Here is a 21,217-nt window from a genome sequence, read left to right as displayed (position 1 = left end):
GAGTGATTAGAAAATGTCTTTTGAACCTCCATTTGTTTGGAATGACTTGTTTGTTTATAATGACGTATTTATTGTTCAAGAGCTGAGCAGATTGCAGACAGGATGCAGACCGCCGGTTCATGCTCTGTTTGATACATTTACCGTTCTTCAAAGGAGTCATGAGCCTCAAGAGTCACACAGAGATGAATTATTCACAGCGGCCAGGACAGAGAAAGAAAGAAACAATGGAAAGGCCTTTGAAAGAGAGAAGTGGAGACGTGGAAAACAAAAATAGCTCGGTGTTTAGCGAGAGATTAAGACAAAGTAAGCTGGCAATTTGTGACAATTTAAAGAGGCCAAAGTGATGACGCAGGTCTTAAACAACCTCAAATTATTGAAATTAAGAGTCATTAGTGCATTACTGCACAATTCATACAGGTCAGACACACCCTGTGGGAACTTCAGGGAGATATTATAGTACAAAATACAGGGATTTACTGTAATTGCATCTCCTGCAGTGAAGTTTGGTGTCAGTGACCCTGTGTTCTTCTGTCTCGCTCACAGGTGGATGTCGTAGAACATGAATGTTTTGGGGACCCCAACAAAACCAAGCAAGTAAGTCTCGCGCTCGAATACACACGGTTACGTGAATGGAGAAGCTTCTGACTATGCTAGCTCAACTTTATATGTTGTCGCAATTCATAACGCAATGCAAGTCCTTCAATGCACGGTCAATACATGGAGCATCAGTTTAAAGTTAATTTATCTCGTGATGTGTTTTATCTAGTTACCTGGATTACAACGTACCTGGTTTAATAGAACAGACATTCGAAGGAAACTGCATCGCCCCCTGGAGTACTGAGCAGTTACTAGTTATATAGTTCACTAGTTGATTTTCAAAATCAGTTTAGCTGTAATTAGTTTTACTTTTGATTTGTTCATATTTTATTGTATAAATACAGTTTTAGTTCCATTTTAGTATTGGTTTTTCGCAAATGTCATATTATAGAAATATTTAAAGTTTTAAATCAGACCATTCACATTGAATTATATAAATACGAAGACAAGCAATTTTTTATGTATTTTTTCACATTTTTAAAAGAATATTTTTTTGTATAATTTTTTGGGGGAATATTTTTTTGTTAAATTTTTTTACCTTATTTTTGAATTTTTAAATATATTTTTTCGTATATTTTGTGTGCTAATTATTTATATATATATAATTACATTAGTAATTATTACGTTAGTACATGTAATTTTTTATTGTAGTTAATAAAAAAAAAATGTCACTGCTTATTTTCATGTTATGACGATACTTTTTCAAACTAATAACTTGCACAGTGAGCTGTTTCACGAAACACAAGAGGACATGCTCTTGTTAGATACAGCAAGCTTGCAGTGCATTGGCTCAATGCATTTTGCATACTTTCAAATAACATGTTTCTGGCATTATATGCATGTAAAATGAACGCAGCTTTTGCAAATGTTTTTTGGGGTTCACACACACCTAGCCAAACATCCTGTAGTTAGTGATTTTTTTTTTTTGTGAGATTGTGTGTGTGTGTGCATGTTACAGTCTAAGTTAACAGAGCAGCACTGTTTGGGAATGTTTGCTTTCCTGCCCTGTTGGAAACAGCCCGTCTCTGTGTGTCTGTGTGTCTCACTCATTCCCCTTCCCTCACTCGCCTGTGCTCTCACAACCTGTAGATCTCAGTCTCAAACAATCTGTGCCATGCAGCGTTCACTTTAGACCAGTGCAGCGAGTGTGTGCCGTCTAGAACATTTCGATCAAAACTAAAGACTGTACAGTGATGAAGAGCAGACATCGTCCACCACCCTCCTCATCCTCATCTGCTCTTCTTTGCAGTGGGGTGGCCAGATCGGACAGCAAGATCAGTGCCAAGACCCTGTTCGGTAAGTAAACGTCACATTTATTTGTAAATTAAAAGTGCTGTGAGCAAGTAATTACCAGTAAAAATAAAATAAAATATTTGTTTAAGTAAAAATATTTTAAATAGATGGTGCCAAAAGCACCTTTAATATATTTTGCACATTTTATTAAGTTGCTATGGTAAGAAATTATCTGTCAAATCAAATATAATGTGCATTATTTATGAAACAAACCAATTTTTTTTTTTTTTTATATATATATATATACTTATTTTTAATATTTATGCATTTGGTAGACGCTTTTAGCCAAAGCGACTTACATTGCACTCAAGCTATACATTTGATCAGTTCTTGCATTCCTTGGGAATCGAACCCATGACATTGGAGTTGCAAGCGCCATTCTGTTTGTTCTGCTTGTATTTCCTGAATGGTGAACCTGATTTCACCAAGTGCAACATGTTCCTGGATGAGCATCTTTGTTGATCCTGGAACAACATTCCAATCAACCAATCAGATTTGAGGGACAAGTTTACAGTTTATGTCAAGTTTAAGCTTACAACCAGGATTAGATGCTTCTACATCAGTGATATTCACCCGTCATTTCCCTCTTTTTAGGGATTTTAGGGATAACCTATGGGTAGGGTTAGATTCAGGGGTAAGGATAAGGATAGGGCTAAGACATTTTCTGACAGGAATGTTGTTTCAGGATCAACAAAACAAATTTTACTTGTCAAAATCACTGTGACCTTCATAAATAAGTCCCAATGTTTACCTGTGACATAGCTGTGCATGGATGTGGTTTATTGCGTGTGTGTTTATATGGCTCTTCCCCCTTCTATGACATCACATCCTGTTTCCTGCTTCCTTTAAAAAGGCACTCTGTGTGATATGTAAACGTGTGCGTCGTGCTGTAGGACATTTGCATGCGTATCACACACATACTCACAGTGCTCACAGGCCTCGCTGCGATTCAGATAAACCACAACAATCAGACGTTTGCCTATCAAATGAGTGTGCAAGGACATTTCAGATTGACCCCACACTATTGAGGTCATGAGTGACAGACAAATCACTTATAATGGGAACGATTTACTTCCTGTGTATTTTACTTTTGGTGTTACTGATTTGCTTTGAAGCATTAATATAGACTTCAGTGGATGTTTGATCACAGATTTGTGTATAACTTTTATTTTACAAGGACTTTAAATGCAACTTAACCAATCAGATCCGTCGTAGAATGGAAGGTTTTACATAATATTGAAGGTTCCAAAATGAAGGTTCCAAAAGGGTGTTTTCACAGTGATGTCATAGAACAACCATTTTTGGTTCCACAAGGAATGTTTCAGTGAACATTCTAAAAAAGAACTGTTGTTTTTCTTAGGGTGAAGAACAAATAACTTTTTTTCCTACTATAAAGAATCTTTTGTCCAGTAAAAAGGTTCCATGGATGTTCTTCATGGAACCATTGATGCCAATAAAGAACCTTTGAGCAGATATCTATTTTTACATTGACATAAATGGCCTTTCTTAGTGAGACTAGTGGACAACTTTAAATGAACGCATAAAGCAGGGTGTTTATTATGCACCTGCCGTCATGACGACTAGGTGTGTGTGTGTGTGTCTCCGGGGGTGTGCGTCTCGGAGTAAATGTACACACAGTCTGCCTCTGTGCCCAGTCGGGTGTGTCTGGAAAAAGGGGGCGTGTGCTCGACCCGGTCTGACATGCACATAAAAGAGGCTTTTGAGCTTTTGAGAAAACAAGACAGAAAGTTAGAGACGGGCAACATGCAGAAGAGGGCAGAGAGATCCTTCCTACACTGAATTACATTTATCATTTCAGAAGCTCAAACACTTAAAGGACATTTGGCTAATGGTTTATTGTAATGAAAACAGGGACAGTGTTTTAACAGGTGATTGATGAGTTTTGGAAGCTGTTAACGTACTGGACAGTAATACTAACATGAGAGAGAGAAAGAATCTCAAGGACGATTTCACCCCAAACTCAGAAGAAAATTATTAAATACTATTTTAGCATTTTTAAACTTCTAAAAATTACTTTAATGACATAATTTTTTTTTTTTTTTTTTCGTATGGGGTAATACATCAATGAAGATCATGCTGCCAGGACAAAATAATTTTTGTTTTATTTTAAGTCAAAAAATAAATAAATAAATAAGTAAATACAGTTTAAAAAAATATATATCATTATTTTTTCATTACATTAATGAGAATAAAATCATTTAAAATCAATCGCTTTGCTTCAGAAGGCCTTTATTAACCCCCATGGATTAATTTTATGATGGATGGATGCACTTTTTTTGGGCTTCAAAATCTAAGTTGCTATTCACTCCCATTATAAAGCTTGGAAGAGCCAGGATATATTCTAATATAACTCCGATTGTGTTTGGCTGAAAGAAGAAAGTCATTTACACCTAGGATGGCTTGAGGGCGAGTAAATTGGATCATTTGAATTTTGGGGTGAACTAACCCTTTAATAAAAAGTCACAATGCAAAATATTTTAATGGCCTTACAAATAAACCTAATTTTCTTTATGCAAAATATAATTTCTTATATCTCTCTTTAGATTTGAGGGTGAAAAATGACTAGGACACGTTCTTTATAGGATTTGTGCAATTCATCTGTGTGTCTATGTGTGTCTGCATTTATGCACCTGAGACTTACATAAGAGACACAGCATGTTTTTGTGTGTTCTGCACTCTGGCAATGACCCATGGGATGACGCTTAGTCCTGCCTAGAGAGCTCTCACACACACACACACACACACACACACACACACACACACACACACACACACACAAACCTGATGCTCTTGCAAAGTTTCACATTTCTGTTCGCTCATATGCGATGAGCCGTGCCTTTAAATCTGTTCTTGTGGTTTGGTTTTACTGTGTCGTGTCCTCGGTTTAACTTCCCTTCCCATCAGCCCCCTGCAAACCAGCACATGCAAAAAAAATCTCCCATCTATCACCAGATTCATGCAATGCAAATGAGCAGGAGCGCTTCAAACCCCCACACACTTATCAAACCATCACCTGATAAAAGATTGACTGGCTCTGTCAAGTCAAGTCAGATTATTGATATAGTGCTTTATACAATACAGATTGTTTCAAAGCTGAATCACAGTAATAAACAGGATAATTAACAGAATCGATCATGCAAACTTTATCAAATATGACACAAATTTATATTTTGCTGCAAACTAAAAAGACAATGGACATAGTGGAAAATTTCATTAAATGTGAAATTTTGAAGTAGAAAGACTGAAATAGTATTTTTATTGTAAAATGCAATCCAATGCAACTTTGAAAAATCATATTTTACAGTGCGTGTAAAATCCATCAGTTATGAAACGAGTTAAATTCAATAAGCAGTTCTACAGAAGACAATCATAGGGAATGTTGTGGCAAAGTTCTCTCAAAGTTATGGACAAACGTTCTTTTAGTAATGTTAATAAAACAACTGTTCGAAAATATCTGACCTTTAATTACGTTTTCAAAAAGTTAGCACAGAAACATTATTCACACATTTCTCATGGAACGTTTGACTGGACGGGTCATCTAACGTTGTTCCAGAAGGTTCAGAAAACATTCCAAAGGAACATTCCGATTATTTTGAAAGAATGACGAAATGGAATGTTCGCATAAACCTTTAAAATTTTGAATAAACTGGACGTTTTGAATGTTCCGAGAGCGTTCAGCAATTACATTTTCATCACTTTATTAGGAATAGATCATTTTTGTTAGCTGGGATAGTGTCATTATTCAGCTCAAGTCAGTTTGGTTCAATAAATTCGTCAATCGTCAGCTGTGAAGCAGCTCTGTAGAAGACAATAGTGTCATTATTCAGCTCAGTTCAGTTGAAGTATTGTCCTCATCCGATTTGATCTCATGCTCAGGGCAGCATTACGACTCCTACACTCCTGTAAACAGTAATGTAATACGTTTCTTCTCTCATTTGCCTTTACCTTCTGTCTGTTTTCCTTTCTATTGGATTTTTTTGATGGTTGGGATCTTTGCCTGTGGTAGTTATCTCCATACAACTCAAATTTCCAGTAAGCAACCACATAGCAAAAACCCAAAACACATTTGCAACTGCAAAGCGACGCCCTTGTGGTTTAATATATCAGTGTTTACTGTGCATGTTAGAATGGTGCTTTGAAACTGTAAGCGCAGAGGACGCCGTGTGTGTGTGTTTGGACGTTTTAGGTGTGTCTCTTGCTGTCCATGTGTAACAGATGGCGTTCCCTGAATTGTGTCCAGATGGGACACCGTATCCGATTGGCACGGCAGCATCACGACAGGTGACACTTGGAGCTGCAGAGGGGTTGTGTGTGAGACAGGTTTGGTCTTGATGGTTACCGGTTATGCGGACTGTTCCTGTTTGCTCGACACTAGACTGTATTTGCAACCTATATTTTACCTCTGTGATTGAATTTATGAGGGAAATGGGATATTCAGCTGTTGGCTAGGACTTGATTTTATCCATCAGGAATGGGTGGAAAGTTTCTCTATAGGTGGTTGAAACATAAAAGGGCTTGTTGAGGTAAAAAAAAATAAAAAAAGTTTAATTATCTTATTTTCAATTGCATTAAATTGATCAAAAGTGACTGTAAATATATTTAACGTTACAAAAGACTTGAACTTTTGAACTTTCTATTCATTAAAGAATCCTGACAACATGTATTGCAGTTTCCACAAAAATATTAAGCAGCACAATCAGAAATAATCAGAAATAATCAGAAATGTAGACTGTAGTAATGATCCTGAAAATTCAGCTTTGATCACAGGAATAAATTCATTTTTGATAAATATATTCAAATAGAAAACAGTTATTTTTAAATTGTACAAATATTTCACTGTTTTTTACTGTATTTTTGATCAAATAAATGCAGCCTTAGTGAGCAGAAGATACTTTTTTTTCTTTTTTTTTTTTTACTTAAACTGAATGGTAGAGTATATAAAACAAATTAATGTTGTTTTGTTAAAGGGATAGTTCATAAAAAGAGACAATATCTTCATCATGTCGTTCCAAAGCTATTTGGCTTTTTGAAATATGATATTTTGAAATATGTCTCTGTTTGTTTTGTTCATACAGTTAAATGAAATGGAGTCCAAACAGAGTCAAACAGAGAAAAACAGTTGTGTATATTGTGAAAGAGAGACAGGTGAGAGACACGCGGAGGTGAGAGACGCTGAGTGACAGAGAGGTGAGACAGATAGCGTTACTAGACCTCCAGCAGTCACCTTAGGACATCGGTTTGCCTGACGGGGTGTGTGTGTGTGTGTGTGTGTGTGTGTGTGTGTGTGTGTGTGTGTGTGTGTGTGTGAGCGCAAATATGTTTGTGTTTGAGGGTCAAAGGTTTCCAGCGTAGAGATTTTCAACTGAAGGCCATCTTTTCATCCTGTTTAAACTGAAGTTTATATGTTGTAAAGTGCCGAAGTGTAAATACTGTCAGGAGAAGAAATGTGACTGTTAGACCTGAAGTCTACAAGAAATAACTTTATTACCCAGAGCAAAAGGAAAATACTGCTCAGAAGTTGTTCTTTCATAGTTAAGGAGTTTCAAGTAACTTTTTTCTTAGATTTTTCTCCTGAAATTCCTTAACCAAAATAATAATAGTGACAAAAAAACGAAAAAACTAAAACTAAAAAAATAACTATAACTATATTAATGTCAGTGGACGATATTGTTCAGTTTATTATAAGAGCGCTGCAGTTTTGTCATCTGTCACTTTAAATGCTTGAGCTCTCTAAAGCAGGATGGATTCTGATTGGCTGTCAATGTTTTTATCGTTCATCAGCTGAAAAAAATCGCTCTGAAATTGATTCCAACGAAATGCATTTAGATCGATTTTTATAACTATTTTCGTCGTTATAGTTATCGTTCTTAGTGTGAACAGGCCTTTAACGCACATTGCTATAAAATGAATGTAGATAGCAGCAGTTCATATCCAGATCTCCATCTTTTATGGCAGGCTTTGGTATCTGAGCACAGTTTGAGCCACTTCTGAGATCTTAACTTAATCTTTTTCTCAGGTGTAAAATTTTGCCGAAAGCCTATTCTCAATTTAAGCTTAGTCTTGGAGATGCTAGTCAAGATATTAAAGAGATCGACATTGGTGTTTTTCTTTGGTGGCGCTCAAGTTTCCAGAAAAGTCGATCGACGAGGTTCATCTCAGGTAAACTGCAGGTGTGAGTTTGAATTGCTAGTGTTAAATCAGCACAAGTATCGCGGACCCAGAATCCCTCTCGGCCGCGAGAGGCTGGAGTCGGTCCCGTGCAGCGTTTAGATCTCGCTGGTTGTGAGCTGTCGACATGCTGTGAAGCGTTTGGAGTAAATGTCAGACATGAATAACACATGCACGCAGCTCGACTTACACAAAGATGCAAACCGTCGACTCTCTCCATCCAACAGGAAGAGAGGAAAGAGTGTGAAGAAGACTTCCTGGAGAGATGGAGAGAGAGATAAACGGAGGAGGGGCTGTGAGAGAATGTACCTCAGATATGTGATCCCGTGAAGCAGCTGATAAGAACATGTGCTCATTTAGAGGTAATGATTAGCTCTGGTCATTTAACCCCAGAGACTCGCGCAGGGCGATGACCCTCTCTCACACTATCTCTCAATTCAGTTTCAGTGTAATGCGCTTTATTGGCACGCCAAAATGTGTGTTCGTTTTGCTTGGCTGTGTCATTTTGGTGCACAAAAAAGTGAACATCAAATCAAATATTATTTTATATGATATAGTGTACTGTTTTTTTTACGCATTCAGCGGATCAAAAGTGTCAGGAAAAAAACATTTATAATATTACATAAGATTTCCATATGATATGATATAATATACATGAACATTGCAAAGTCTGGGACCTGTAAGTTTTTTTTTTTTTAAAGAAATTAATACTTTTATTCAGCAAGTATGCATTAAATTGACCAAAAGTGACAATAACGAGGTTTATAATGTTACAAAAGATTTCTATTTTAAATAAATGCTGTTCTTTTGAACTTTTTATTCATAAAACAATCCTGAAAGAAAACGGATCACGGTTTCCACAAAAATATGAAGCAGCACAGCTGTTTTCAACATTCATAATCATCAGAAATGTTTCTTGAGCATATTAGAGTGATTTCTGAAGGATCATGTGACACTGAAGACTGGATTATTCTTAATTTAAAGAATAATGTAAAATCAAGTAAAAAATGATGTATAATAATAGCTGTTATAATTAAGTAATTGAGAAAAATATTAGCCAGAAAAAGTCTAAATGTGCCAATAATGGTAATATAATGTACATAAACTCTGTTGGCATTCCATCATATTTTCCCCCATACAGTGATTCATTCATATTTCCAATATCGCATTTGATCGGCTTATCTGAATGAATCAACCAGTGAGAGAGACAAACCCTCAAAAACATTCAGTCACCGTGACATCACGTCCATACCGGTGTTTCTGTAACTATTTTAAGCACACCATAACTTTGTTATCATTATTCTTACGGCGAACTACAACTCTATAACTAGAACACCATAAACATAGTCCTGAACTAAAACATGTTTTTCAAGAGAGAATCGCCCTTTGATTATGCGCTTTAACCTTGAACTAAACTTAATATGTCTGTTAAATGCCTTTTAAACCCTAACTGAGTCATTTACTGTAGTCTTCAAGTGTTGCCTAAGACCCCGATCTTATCATGTTTGTCCTCTAGATGTCAGAAGAGATCTCAAGAATGTCTCAAAACTGTGCAAAAGATACCGACGTTTGCAATGAAAAGCAATAAAAGAGCAACATATGGGCACTCAAATTCTGGTACGACTTGATCCGTTCTAAAGCAAACGTGAAGTCGAGTGTTTCGTGCAACATGCAGCACTGAACTGATTTATAGGACCGCTGTAAAACAAACAGCGATATGATATTGTAGTCATTGACAAGAGGGGAGGAAGGGTTTGCATGTGTTACATGGCCTGACCTTTGACCTCGCATAAAAGAGGCGGGCGAAACACGATTCCAGCCTGTCAGAACATTTCCTGTCAGTAAGTCCATCAGTTCGAGCATTACAGCTGGAGTTTTTAACACAATGGAGATGTTTAATGCAGATTTGTAGACAGAAAGTTGAATTTGAATTCACTTGTTTGAAGTAAGGTAAGAGTGAGACTTTTTTATTCCCGTATCTCATATGATTTTGACTCATAAACAAGCATTGTATCGCTAACTGTATTGATGCGTTTCACAATTATAATGCAAATGCTGGTGTTTCATCAGTTTTTCTGTCTCGCTTAAGTGACCTAAGACGCTCCTTACACCAAAATGTGGCACTATTCAGGTTAGAGTGTGTTTGTCTGCACATACAAACTTATACTAGTATTTATATTCGTTGCATGAATGTCTGTCAAAAAATGACTTTGCATACGAGGAACTCAAGATAGCGTGTTTTTCCTCTGGGTCTTATTTGCATCTCTGTTTCTTTCAGAACAACGAAAGAAGTACTCAAACTCGAATGTCATCATGCAAGAGACATCGCAGTACCATGTGCAGGTGAGCGAGATGCTAAACTCTTTTAATTCTGCTTCTTCTCCCCAAGCTTGTTTATTAGCTAAACCTCACCACCGAGAGTTTGGTTTAATATTTAACATGATTCCACTGATGACTTGATATCGTAATAAAGCAATCAGGTCACTTGATCAGATTTGTCATGGCAGCGTTAACCTCCATCTGAGCTGTTGTCAACCGAGATAACGCAATCTGAAATCTGCATTATACAATGGCTATTTCTGATTCTGGAATTTGATTGGTCGAAATGCATGCACTGATGCCTTGTATGCACCTGCAACCTGAAAGAACCTCAGCAGAACAAGTGCTTAATTTCCGCAAACGCTAATAAAATGTCACCTTGGTCCAGGTCTGATTTGAGACCTTCTGTTGAACTTTGTTCTGATCTAGATGCATTATTTTCCTTGGTCCATTTTTCCTCACTTTCACCCTTCACTCATTAGCCATATTGTCTCTCTTATCTCGTTTTCCCGCTCTCATATGTGCATATTGTTGATAAAACGTCCACTCCAGCAGCAGTCATATCAGGTCTTGAATGCTTAAACACTCCTGTTATAAGAGAAGTGTCATGATCTGAGTTTAGGCTCTTAAGGCTTCTTTTCTTTTCTTTTTTTACCAGATTCACAGTATTTCTTTCTACAAAACTCAAATAGACGTTTTTTTTTAATTCATTGTATTTTTGCTTTATTAATTAATTAAAAAAATTAAGATTATTATAAAATTGGCCAAAGGAGCGGAAGGATCTTAGAAGGTCTTTAAAGTGGTGTTCATGATAAGATGTCTGAAAATGTCTCTGTAGAGGAACTCACCGCCAAGATGCTGATGTGTTATTAGGTTGCTAGGGTGTTTGAGTGGTTTGAGGTCATTGCTAGGGGGTTGCTAGGGTGATTGAGTGGTTTTAGGCCGCTGCAAGGGGGTTACTAGGGTTATTGAGTGGTTTTAGGCCACTGCTAGGAGGTTGCTAGGGTGATTGAGTGGTTTTAGGCCACTGCTAGGGGGTTGCTAGGGTGATTGAGTGGTTTTATGCCAATTATAGGTGGTTGCTAGGGTGTTTGAGTGGTTTGAGGTCATTGATAGCTGGTTGCTAGGGTGTTTGAGTGGCTTTGGGCCACTGCTAGGGGGTTGCTAGGGTGATTGAGTGGTTTTATGCCAATTGACCCTTCGCAGGGAGTTTGATTGATAGGCGATCTGACCAATCATAATCCGCCATCCGCCATTTTTGTCCGACAAAGCAGTCAGGAGAGTTAGTAGCTTAACATTGGAGGATTTGAACTTTAAAAACAGTGTACTGATGTCTTTCCGTGGTTAAAACAACATTCCTTCTTATGTTCTTTCATGTTTATTTGATGCTATAAATTAACTAGAAGTAAGCGATGATCGGTTCACGAGCAGCTTTAAGAGGCTCTACAGCGATCTGTCAGACACATTAAAGAGCCACAAAACGGTATTTATTGTTTAAATTTCTTTAAAAAATGTTATTGTTTCATATCAAAAGTAACCTGGTCTGTCCTGTCTGTCAGTGCGTTGTCAGTGTCCTCTCTGCTCCGCAATGTATTTTTCACTGAGTGAGAACATGGTGTGGCGCGAGAGCGGCGTCGCTTGTCGGACATAGCAACAGTAACTAAAGGGGGCGGGTCTTTGCGAACGGTCAATTATAGGTGGTTGCTAGGGTGTTTGAGTGGTTTAGGTCATCGATAGCTGGATGGTAGGGTGTTTGAGTGGTTCGAGGTCAATGATAGCTGGTTGCTAGGGTGTTTGAGTGGCTGTAGGCCACTGCTAGGGGGTTGCTAGTGTGTTTGAGTTGTTTTAGGTCATTGATAGCTGGTTGGTAGGGTGTTGGGTTTAAGGGATTGATAGCTAGTTAATAGGTTTAAAAGAAGTTTTCAGGCCACTGCTGGGGGTTGTTAGGGTTCTTGAGTGGTGTTAGGCCATTGCTAGGGGGTTGCTAAGGATTTTGAGTGGTTTAGGTCATTGATAGCTAGTTGCTAGGGTGTTTGAGTGGCTTTAGGCTAGAGGTCGACCAATTCATCGGTTTTGCCGATATATCGGTACCAATAGTTGATTGCTGGAACTATCGTTATCGGCAAAAATCCACACCTGTCCATTGCTGGATCGGCTGAGAAGTGTGCGCAGTCATTACACAGTATGAGAGCGCTGAGAAGAGAGTGCTGGCATTATACAGAGCGAGAGCGGCCTCTGAAGGCCAAACAAAAACTATCACTGGCTGAGTTGATTACGTTAACACGCGAGACTACGCGTAACACAGATCACACATTATACGGAGAGCGCTGACACTTCAGATGCCCATTTAAAACACAGACAGCGAAATGGTATGAATACAGAACACTAAAGTACATATTGCCATGTCATTAATAAAGTAATTAATTTGTGACTAAATGCTGCACTAGCAGAGAAAGAACAGAAGTATGTTTGCCGTCAAGTCTGAGAGGAATAACATTAGTAGTGGCTATCTCAAGCTGTTAAAACAATGTGACAAAAACACACGCAAATCTGACCCAAATGTGTTTATGTCGCAATTGTTACCGTCTATTTGCATTAGCTTATATCCAGCTGGTCACTTTTATGCATTCATTAGCCGGTGAGGTTTAATATTTAAAGCTAGTGACATGATTGCCTTTTTAACATTGATATGTTCATGCAGCCGACAGAAACATAAACAAATCAGAAACGCATTCATATCACTACAATACATATTGTCATCAATACAGATAATCATCAAGTGTTCTGTAATAGAAGCAAATAAAGTGAGAGACTATACATGTAAAATAGGTCTACATTTATGTAATTTTAATGCTCTGGCCTTTTGCAGATATTTAAATATGGCCATCTTCTTTAAGCATGATTCATATGAAATTAGTGATCGACCGATGTATCGGTTTACCGATATTTTTACCGATATTTAAGCATTTTCCCATAATCGGGTATCGGTTTTGTAATATCGGATTCGCCGATAAACGGCGCCATCTTGTGGCCGTTTTGAGAATCCCGCCATTGCAGCCCGCGTCTGAGGAGATCAGTCAACAACAACTCTGTGCACAGGTAAAACATATGTTCTGCTTGCTTTGCTTTAATTTTTCAACTTTATTTAACATAACAGACATGCAGAAATGAGATTTGAGACATGAATGCCTGATATAGCCTAGTTTATTTATGCAGCTTGGTTCTAAAAAATTGAGACGAACTCATGGAGTCACGTAGCGTAATCCGTCATGTCCTGCCCGAATAAAGACGTAACTTTACATGAATTAAATAAAACAGACATGAATGAGTGCATGTTGAAAATAAAAGCACTGAATTTAATTCTCTATCAGTTGTATTTGCTCACCATTAGTCTCGAGAAAAAAGTTCATATTGCTGAGCACTCACTGGGTTGATGATCAGGATGCTCACGGCCACTGAATGAAACTTTTGACAAGATTATCTTGTTTAAACATCCTAGATTATATTATTTACTACATAGCAATTATTTTGCTAATAACGTTACACATCTAAATATACCGCTTTGTGGAAATTAATTATTTATTATCTCCACGCGCGATCGCGGTTGAGTTCTGTGTAAAATAAATGCATAGATAAACAGCACTTTGTCAGTTGGCATTTCATGATCTAGATTCAATCTAGATCATGAAATGTCAACTGACAAAGTGCTGTTTATATAGTCTCGAAAAAAAAAAGTTTGTTCATATTGCTGCGCACTCACTGGGTTGATGACCAGGAATGCTCAAGCACGGCTACTGCATGAAACTTTTGACAAGATTATCTCGTTTAAACAACCTAAATTATATTATCATTTACTGCATAACCATTATTTCGCTAATACAAATCTAAATAAATACCGCTCTGTGGAAATTAATTATTTATTATGTCCACGTGCGATCGCGGTTGAGTAAGTTATATAGTTCTGTGTAAACGCATAGATAAACAGCACTTTGTCAGAAAGGATTTCATGATCTAGACCGACTAAAACATTATTAATAATTAATAACATACTAGTTGGAAAATGCAAATATGCTGTTTTGTTTGTTACTTTCCTGATAATGTTATATTCCAGCTAATATTATTCAGTGAATTAATATTACCCAGTGAATTATTCCTCACTCTTTAAACCTATTAAATGGCACATATAAACCCTCTAAAACTGTTTAAAATGAATTACATTTCAATACAAAATACAATACAAAAAATACCTCCAACATGTGGAACCACTTAAAGATACATCACTCAACTATCTTTGAATATATGTTAGAATAATGTTTGTGCTTTATTTTTTACCTCATCAAAGCTTTTATTTTTAAACAAAGACACTTAGTAACAATGCACTTTATTTTTTGGACTCAGACCCCTCTATTTATTTGTGTATAAATATAAAGTTTTTTATGTATGCAAGGAGGGAGTGATTGTTATAAATAAAATTGTTTGTTCAGTTCATTTGTGTTGTAATAATTGTGTCAAAAACAGAAGTATAACAGTAAATAAATATCGGTTCTGCATATCGGTAATCGGCACATAAACATGCAAATAATCGGTATCGGTATCGGTTATAAAAAATCAATATCGGTCGATCACTATATGAAATGGTAACACTTTACAATAAGATTACAATTTTAGCATTAACTAAGGTTAATAAATGTTGTAGAAGTATTATTCATTGTTAGTTTGCTAATTTCAACATTTACTAATACATTTTAAATTGAATTTTTAATTTTATCAGTTATTACCTAAGTTAATGTACTATGAACTAACATGAATGATCAAGGTACAATTGTATTGCTCAGATATTATCACATGCAGTAAAAATGTATATTGCATAATGCATATAATTCATGAAAGCTAGCTAATACATCCTTGTTATCAAATGGGACTTGCAAAGTGTTACCTATGACATTTACATAGGCTATGTTTCTAGGTTATAGCTAAAGAAACACACATTTGACCGGTAACATTTTAATGTTTAAATTATTTTCTGTAGAGTTCGTTCTGTACTGAATATATTCATATTTATATATTTATTTCATTTAGCACATTTCAGTTCAGCACTGTTTTACTTTGAGTGTTATGTTTGTTTTTTAATCCCAATATCCATTAAAAAAAATTATCGGTGGAATAATCGGTTATCGGCATGTACGGTCAAACCTAAATATCGGTATCGGTAAAATCCACTATCGGTTGACCTCTACTTTAGGCCACTGCTAGGGGGCTGATAGTGTGTTTGAGTGATCTTAGGTCATTGATAGCTGGTTGGTAGGGTGTTGGGTTTAAGGGATTGATAGCTAGTTAGGTTTATAAGTTAGGTTCATAGGTTTAAAAGGTGTTTTTAGGCCACGTCTGGGGGTTATTAGGGTTCTTGGTAGTTCTAGGTGGTTGCTAGGGTGAATGAGTGTTTTTTTCTCTCTCAGAAAACCATCTATGTTCTGCCACTTTAAAAACCCAGAAATCAAATAATTTATCCTGAAGGACCTACAATGAAACATTAAAAACACTGACCTACCCTCTCGTAAACATATTATATTCGTGCAAATATCTCAAAGCAAGCAAATGTACGTTAAACTTCCCTTTGTGTAGTTGTTGGTTGGAATACATCCTGTTAAAGTCATGTGTCAATAAACATGTTTGTGGTTGGATGGTCTGGCTAATCCATGGCAGCCACGCTGAGATCTCCTTCCCTTATATAACTGGTGACAAGACTTAATCTGCTAATGAATCGTGCATGAAGCTTTGAATAATTTGTTCTTTTTGATGGGTAGGGATCACTGTTTGTCACATAGTATTGTGACATGTAAACACACACACACACGCGCACGCACACACACACACACACACACACACACACACACACACATAGGTGTGGTTAAAGTGCTGAAGTGTATATATAAATATTTTAAGGTGTGTGCTAACATTACTCACTCTATTAAAATAACAATTAATTCCTTCAAGATGCTGATACAGAGCAACGCCCAAAGACAATATGTAGGTATGTTTTAGACAATCAGGACATTCATCTGGTTCTACTACCGAAAATAAATAATAAGATCTCTTTAATATCTCAGTTTAATATCTCCTAAATTACAATGGAATTAAATGGAGAGCAGCTCAAATTTGTTTAGTTTTTGTGGTTTGCACAGGGAAAAAACACAAGAAATACAGTTTATAAACCCAATCCAAATCACATATATGTGTGCTTTGAAATCTAAATGGTCAGAACAAATGTCAAATAGTTTTTTGCATTATTTGGGATGCAAAACATATTTAAAAGTGTGCCTGAATGGTGCCTTTAATTGTCCAGTTGCACAAATGTTTGCTCTTTCTATCTTATAGTTATGTGACATTTAATGTATAGAGAATATTGGATAAATCAACATTTTGCACATTTTATACATCATTTATAGGCATGAATATAAAAAAAAAAGAAAAAAAAGGTTGTTTATATTCCCCGGGGTGGCTCGCCAAAATTTTCTTTTGTCTCTCAATTGTTGTAAGAGAATGCAAAATAGTCCATTATCCAGATCAGATGTAATGAATCAAATCGCATTTGTTTGCATTGCATCAATCTAGCAATGACCTTAAACACTCGTCTATGTGTATGTTTGCAGCATCTCTCTACATTCATCATGGATAAAACCGAGTCCATCATTACGGTAGACGATGCTATTAAGAAGCTGAAACTGCTGGACTCCAAAGACAAAATCTGGACTCAGGAAATGCTGCTACAGGTGACGGACAAATCCATCAAACTCTTGGACTGCGAGACCAAGGTGAGCGTGAGCTTTCCCTGTGTGTTCACAAGGGTAGAAATTAGCACAATAACTTTCGTAAAGTCAATATCAAATTTAACTGAACTTAATCCATGTTCCTGATCTTATTGTTAAAGTGTGCTATTCCAAAGAAAACATTTTTTTGGTCTTTGTAATCTTTTGTAATGCATTGTCCATTTTCGCTGACGTAATTTATTAGCCAATTATTGACTACACATGACAATAAAGCAGACTATTGGGTAATGTACTGTACCAATGTTAACAAGCAGCCTTTTCACATTCCAGTCAATTCTGGTCCATTTTGTCTCAGTCAAGATCGTGTATGAGTTTATGCCAATTTAAAACCATTTGCACCTTGATGCTCAATAAAAAGTTAAACACACACTTGAGATCATGGAAATGAGAACCGATTAAAGCATGTTCCACACCTGTTGACCAAGTGTAATCCGATCTGATCTGGAATAACTGGATAGGGAGCGTTTCATCCGTGTGAATCATGTGAAACGAGTCTTATTGTGATGTCATTGTTCCAGTAATATGTGACTGCTTCAGTACGTGCCAACATTCCCAGATCTTTGACCTCATTAATGATTATGATCATTGTTTTTTGTGTCAAAGGTCGTCAGCTTTATTTTTATTTTTATTTAAGTTTATTTAATTGGTGGAAGTTGCAATAAACAAATAAAATTAAATAAAATTTTTGAGAAACATTTACATTTCCACAGTAAATTTATTTTTATTTGTTATGAATATTTAAGAATCAGGTTTACGTACTTCATGTGTTTATGTACTATATTTATCTATTGTACATTTAGCATCTTGGTTTAATTTTACTTTTAATATACATGTATGCTCTCTTTGTTTTTTGTTGTTGTTTTTTTGTGTGTTTTTTTGTGTGATGTCAGCAACTATTTTTGATGGTATTATGATATGTTGAGAATTTAACAATATTGAAGTTCGTTTTAAAGGTCTAATTCTCCTGATCTCTCATTTCTCGTTCTTTCTCTCAGGAAGAGCTTGAAAACTTTCCTCTGGCCACAGTCCATCACTGTCAGACGCTGTTGAACCAGACGAGGTACCCCTCCGTCCTTCTGCTCATCTGTCAGGACAATGAACAACACAAACCAGACATTCACTTCTTCTACTGCGACGAAGTGGAGGTGAGACACAAACACTTCCAAAACAAAAAAAGTATCATGATACTTTAAAATGCATGACATTTCATGCATATTATATTTTAGGTTTAATCATGTGCTGTTATTATTCTGCAGACATTTCGACAAATGTTGTATCTCCACGGTATAATGATAAAATGATAAACACTATCGAGAGCTGCTTTCACTTAAACCATGCATGTGTGTTTGTGTTTTAGGCCGAGATGGTGCATGCTGACATTGATAGCGCTCTGGGAGACAACTCACGCGGCAAGAAGAATCGACCACAGACGCTAAAGTGAGACCCAGACCTCTTAGACACTACTGGAGTGGTTTTTAAATAACTTATTACTAGTCAGATTGACTGACAGCAAGTTTCACAACACTTCTACCTGCTGAACAGACTGACTGTTCGTCTATTGACGACACCGAGAAGTCCTAAAAACACATCACAGGATCGACAGATAGTAAAGGCACATTTACCCTGAGGTTGCTGTGATCTGGTGTGTAATAGTTGTTCATTTATTTAAGGATGCTACAGTATCAGCACTGAGCTTTGGTTACATGCAGACTTGTGTTTTGAAGCCATGTGATTTTCTTCCTGAAAAACTGGTTGCAGTGTCATCTGAGAAAGAAGACAGTACAGCTATTCACACACACACACATTAGCTCCGTTGCAAATCCCAGTGAGCTGCCTTGCTGTCTACTTAGGCAGCTTAACTGAAATGCAACCTCAAGTGCACAGGAGATGTGACTTGCAATTGATTTCAGTAGTTTGCTAGAGTTAGCATTTTGCTAAGCTAACTAAGCAGTAGGCCTAAGCATAAAAATACACAAATATTGAGTAAAATAATGGGTTAAGCAATTTTGATTCTTTACAGTATTGGATGATTTATATTTATAATCAGCATTGACTGCATTCTCCGCAATCTGAGCGCGTCATAATGCATTAAGGGATTGTCTTCACAAATTATGCAAAGCTTATAGTTCGACCAAAATGAGCTATCTTTAAAGTATATGGTATTTGGGTAGTTTTATGCCATTGCCAGGTGGTTGCTAGGATGTTTTAGGGTGGTTTAGGACACTTCAGGGTGATCTCTGGGGTGTTTGAGTGGTTTTAGAGTATTTACAGTAGTTTCCTAGTCTGGTTTCAATTAGTGTAAACAACTTTGTTTATATTTGTTAACTGTATTTATAATCATCATTGCTAGCATTCTCCACCATATGAGGTCATCACAATGCATTAAGGGATTTTATTTGCAAATTATACTGGCTGAAAAGGCAAAGTTTATCATTTAGTCAAAATGAGCTATTGTTAGAAGGTTTAAGGGTGATTTTAAGGCACTCGAGTTCATCAACACCCCTAAACAGGGCCGGCGCGTCCATATAGGCGAACTAGGCAATTGCCTAGAGCGGCACTTTTGTAAGGGCGGCAAAATGTGTGCCAATCGGGAATGAACAATTCACAAAATAGGCTATATGATTTGCTGAGCTGCCGCTGCGCCGCCCCGCCCCGCCCCGCCCCGCCCCGCCCCCTGCTCTCACGAGTCATGACTGATGGGAAGTTCGGATAATTTTACTGACTCTCTTGTTCGATCTCGTTCATAAAAATGAACGAATCTTTATTTGAGTCATTTCGTTAATTTAAGTGGCTTTAAATGTTACACAGCCAAAATCCCCGATCACATCCACCTACGCATATAGTATATGTATATATTTGCTTCCACTTGGCCTAAAGTGTTCCTGCAACGGGAGTGTTCTCTGGCTAGAGCGCAGAACAGCGGAGTTTGTATGGACAGAAGTGCATGCCTGAGCTTGTGTTTTGAGTTAAGCTGCGTTGCTTTGACATTGTGGAAAATATAACAATAGAAACAAAATATAGGCTATTAGCCTTTTTACCCATTATTATCAATCTAAATTAATCTCGATTTTAATTTAACTTAATTTCGTTTTTCTTTATGTAAATTTCGTTTTACTTTATTTAAATTTCGTTTTTTCTTTATTTAAATTTAAAATTTTGTTTTTTCTTTATTTAAATGTTTTTTTTTCTTTATTTAAATTTCGTTTTTTCTTTATTTAAATTTTACATTTAGTTTTTTTCTTTATTTAAATTTTGTTTTTCTTTATTGAAATTTTGTTTTTCTTAATTTAAATCTACCCTTTACTGTGTCAGTAATTTGTTAGTCAGAAAAATATAGACTACCTTAAAGTATTGCTTAATTTAACAGACATGTGTGTGTGCGTTTTATATTGCTAGTGCAGCTGCGTCAAGTATATAAGCCCTGCCCGCTTGAGGTGCGCCGCTTCCCGCTCGCGGTGTTCTGTAGTTTACTAAAAGTTTATTAATTCTGAACGTGTCGTGTCTCGCGTGTCCATCTATATTGCACCACCAAATGCTACACTGCACTCCCTTGTGAAGTCGATTGGATGAACGGTTCTCGAAATAATCAAAATGCAAACGGACATATAGACACATAGAGATTCCTGCCTTTATTAGAGAGAAGAATATGTTCAGCACCCTCTCGAAGCTTTGAATATTCGATGTTCATTACTACCGCAGCTTCGAAGCTCAAAAAATGGTATTCGGACCAGCCCTAGGGGCGGCACAAATGTTTTTCGCCTAGAGCGGCAGAAGTGCACGCGCCGGCCCTGCCCCTAAAGCTTCAGTCCTATAGCAGTCCGTCAGATCCTGGGTCGACATCTCATTCAGTAACATTAGGCAGTTTTGATATATATGCCATTATTTTACATATGCTGACATAAGATATCGCTTGTTTCTGCTTCTTCTTCGACTGTGTTTTGATGAGGAGATTCAGTACTCTTTCAGAAGATGCATAATAGCGCCCCCTAATG

General features: G+C 36.8%; 1 protein-coding gene across 4 annotated transcripts in view; it reads left to right on the top strand.

Annotated features, from left to right (window-relative positions):
* Positions 1–21,217, top strand: part of eps8l2 (EPS8 signaling adaptor L2) — a 47,180-nt gene that overhangs the window by 14,332 nt on the left and 11,631 nt on the right. Inside the window, exons 2-7 of one of the 4 annotated variants that reach the window (XM_082159105.1) lie at positions 545–594; positions 1,847–1,893; positions 10,358–10,422; positions 17,049–17,210; positions 18,221–18,370; positions 18,583–18,662. In XM_082159105.1, coding sequence (XP_082015231.1) covers positions 560–594; positions 1,847–1,893; positions 10,358–10,422; positions 17,049–17,210; positions 18,221–18,370; positions 18,583–18,662 — 539 coding nt within the window. In that variant the 5' untranslated portion in view covers positions 545–559. Of the gene's footprint in view, positions 1–544; positions 595–1,389; positions 1,894–8,879; positions 10,211–10,357; positions 10,423–17,048; positions 17,211–18,220; positions 18,371–18,582; positions 18,663–21,217 lie in introns of those variants that run through there. The other 3 variants (XM_082159107.1, XM_082159104.1, XM_082159106.1) reach the window with 3 other exon arrangements.

Source organism: Leuciscus leuciscus (assembly GCF_965113295.1).
Source record: "Leuciscus leuciscus genome assembly, chromosome: 25".
Lineage (NCBI taxonomy): Eukaryota > Metazoa > Chordata > Actinopteri > Cypriniformes > Leuciscidae > Leuciscus > Leuciscus leuciscus.
Note: the sequence above shows the minus strand (reverse complement) of the source record. Positions and strands in the feature narration are given on the sequence as shown.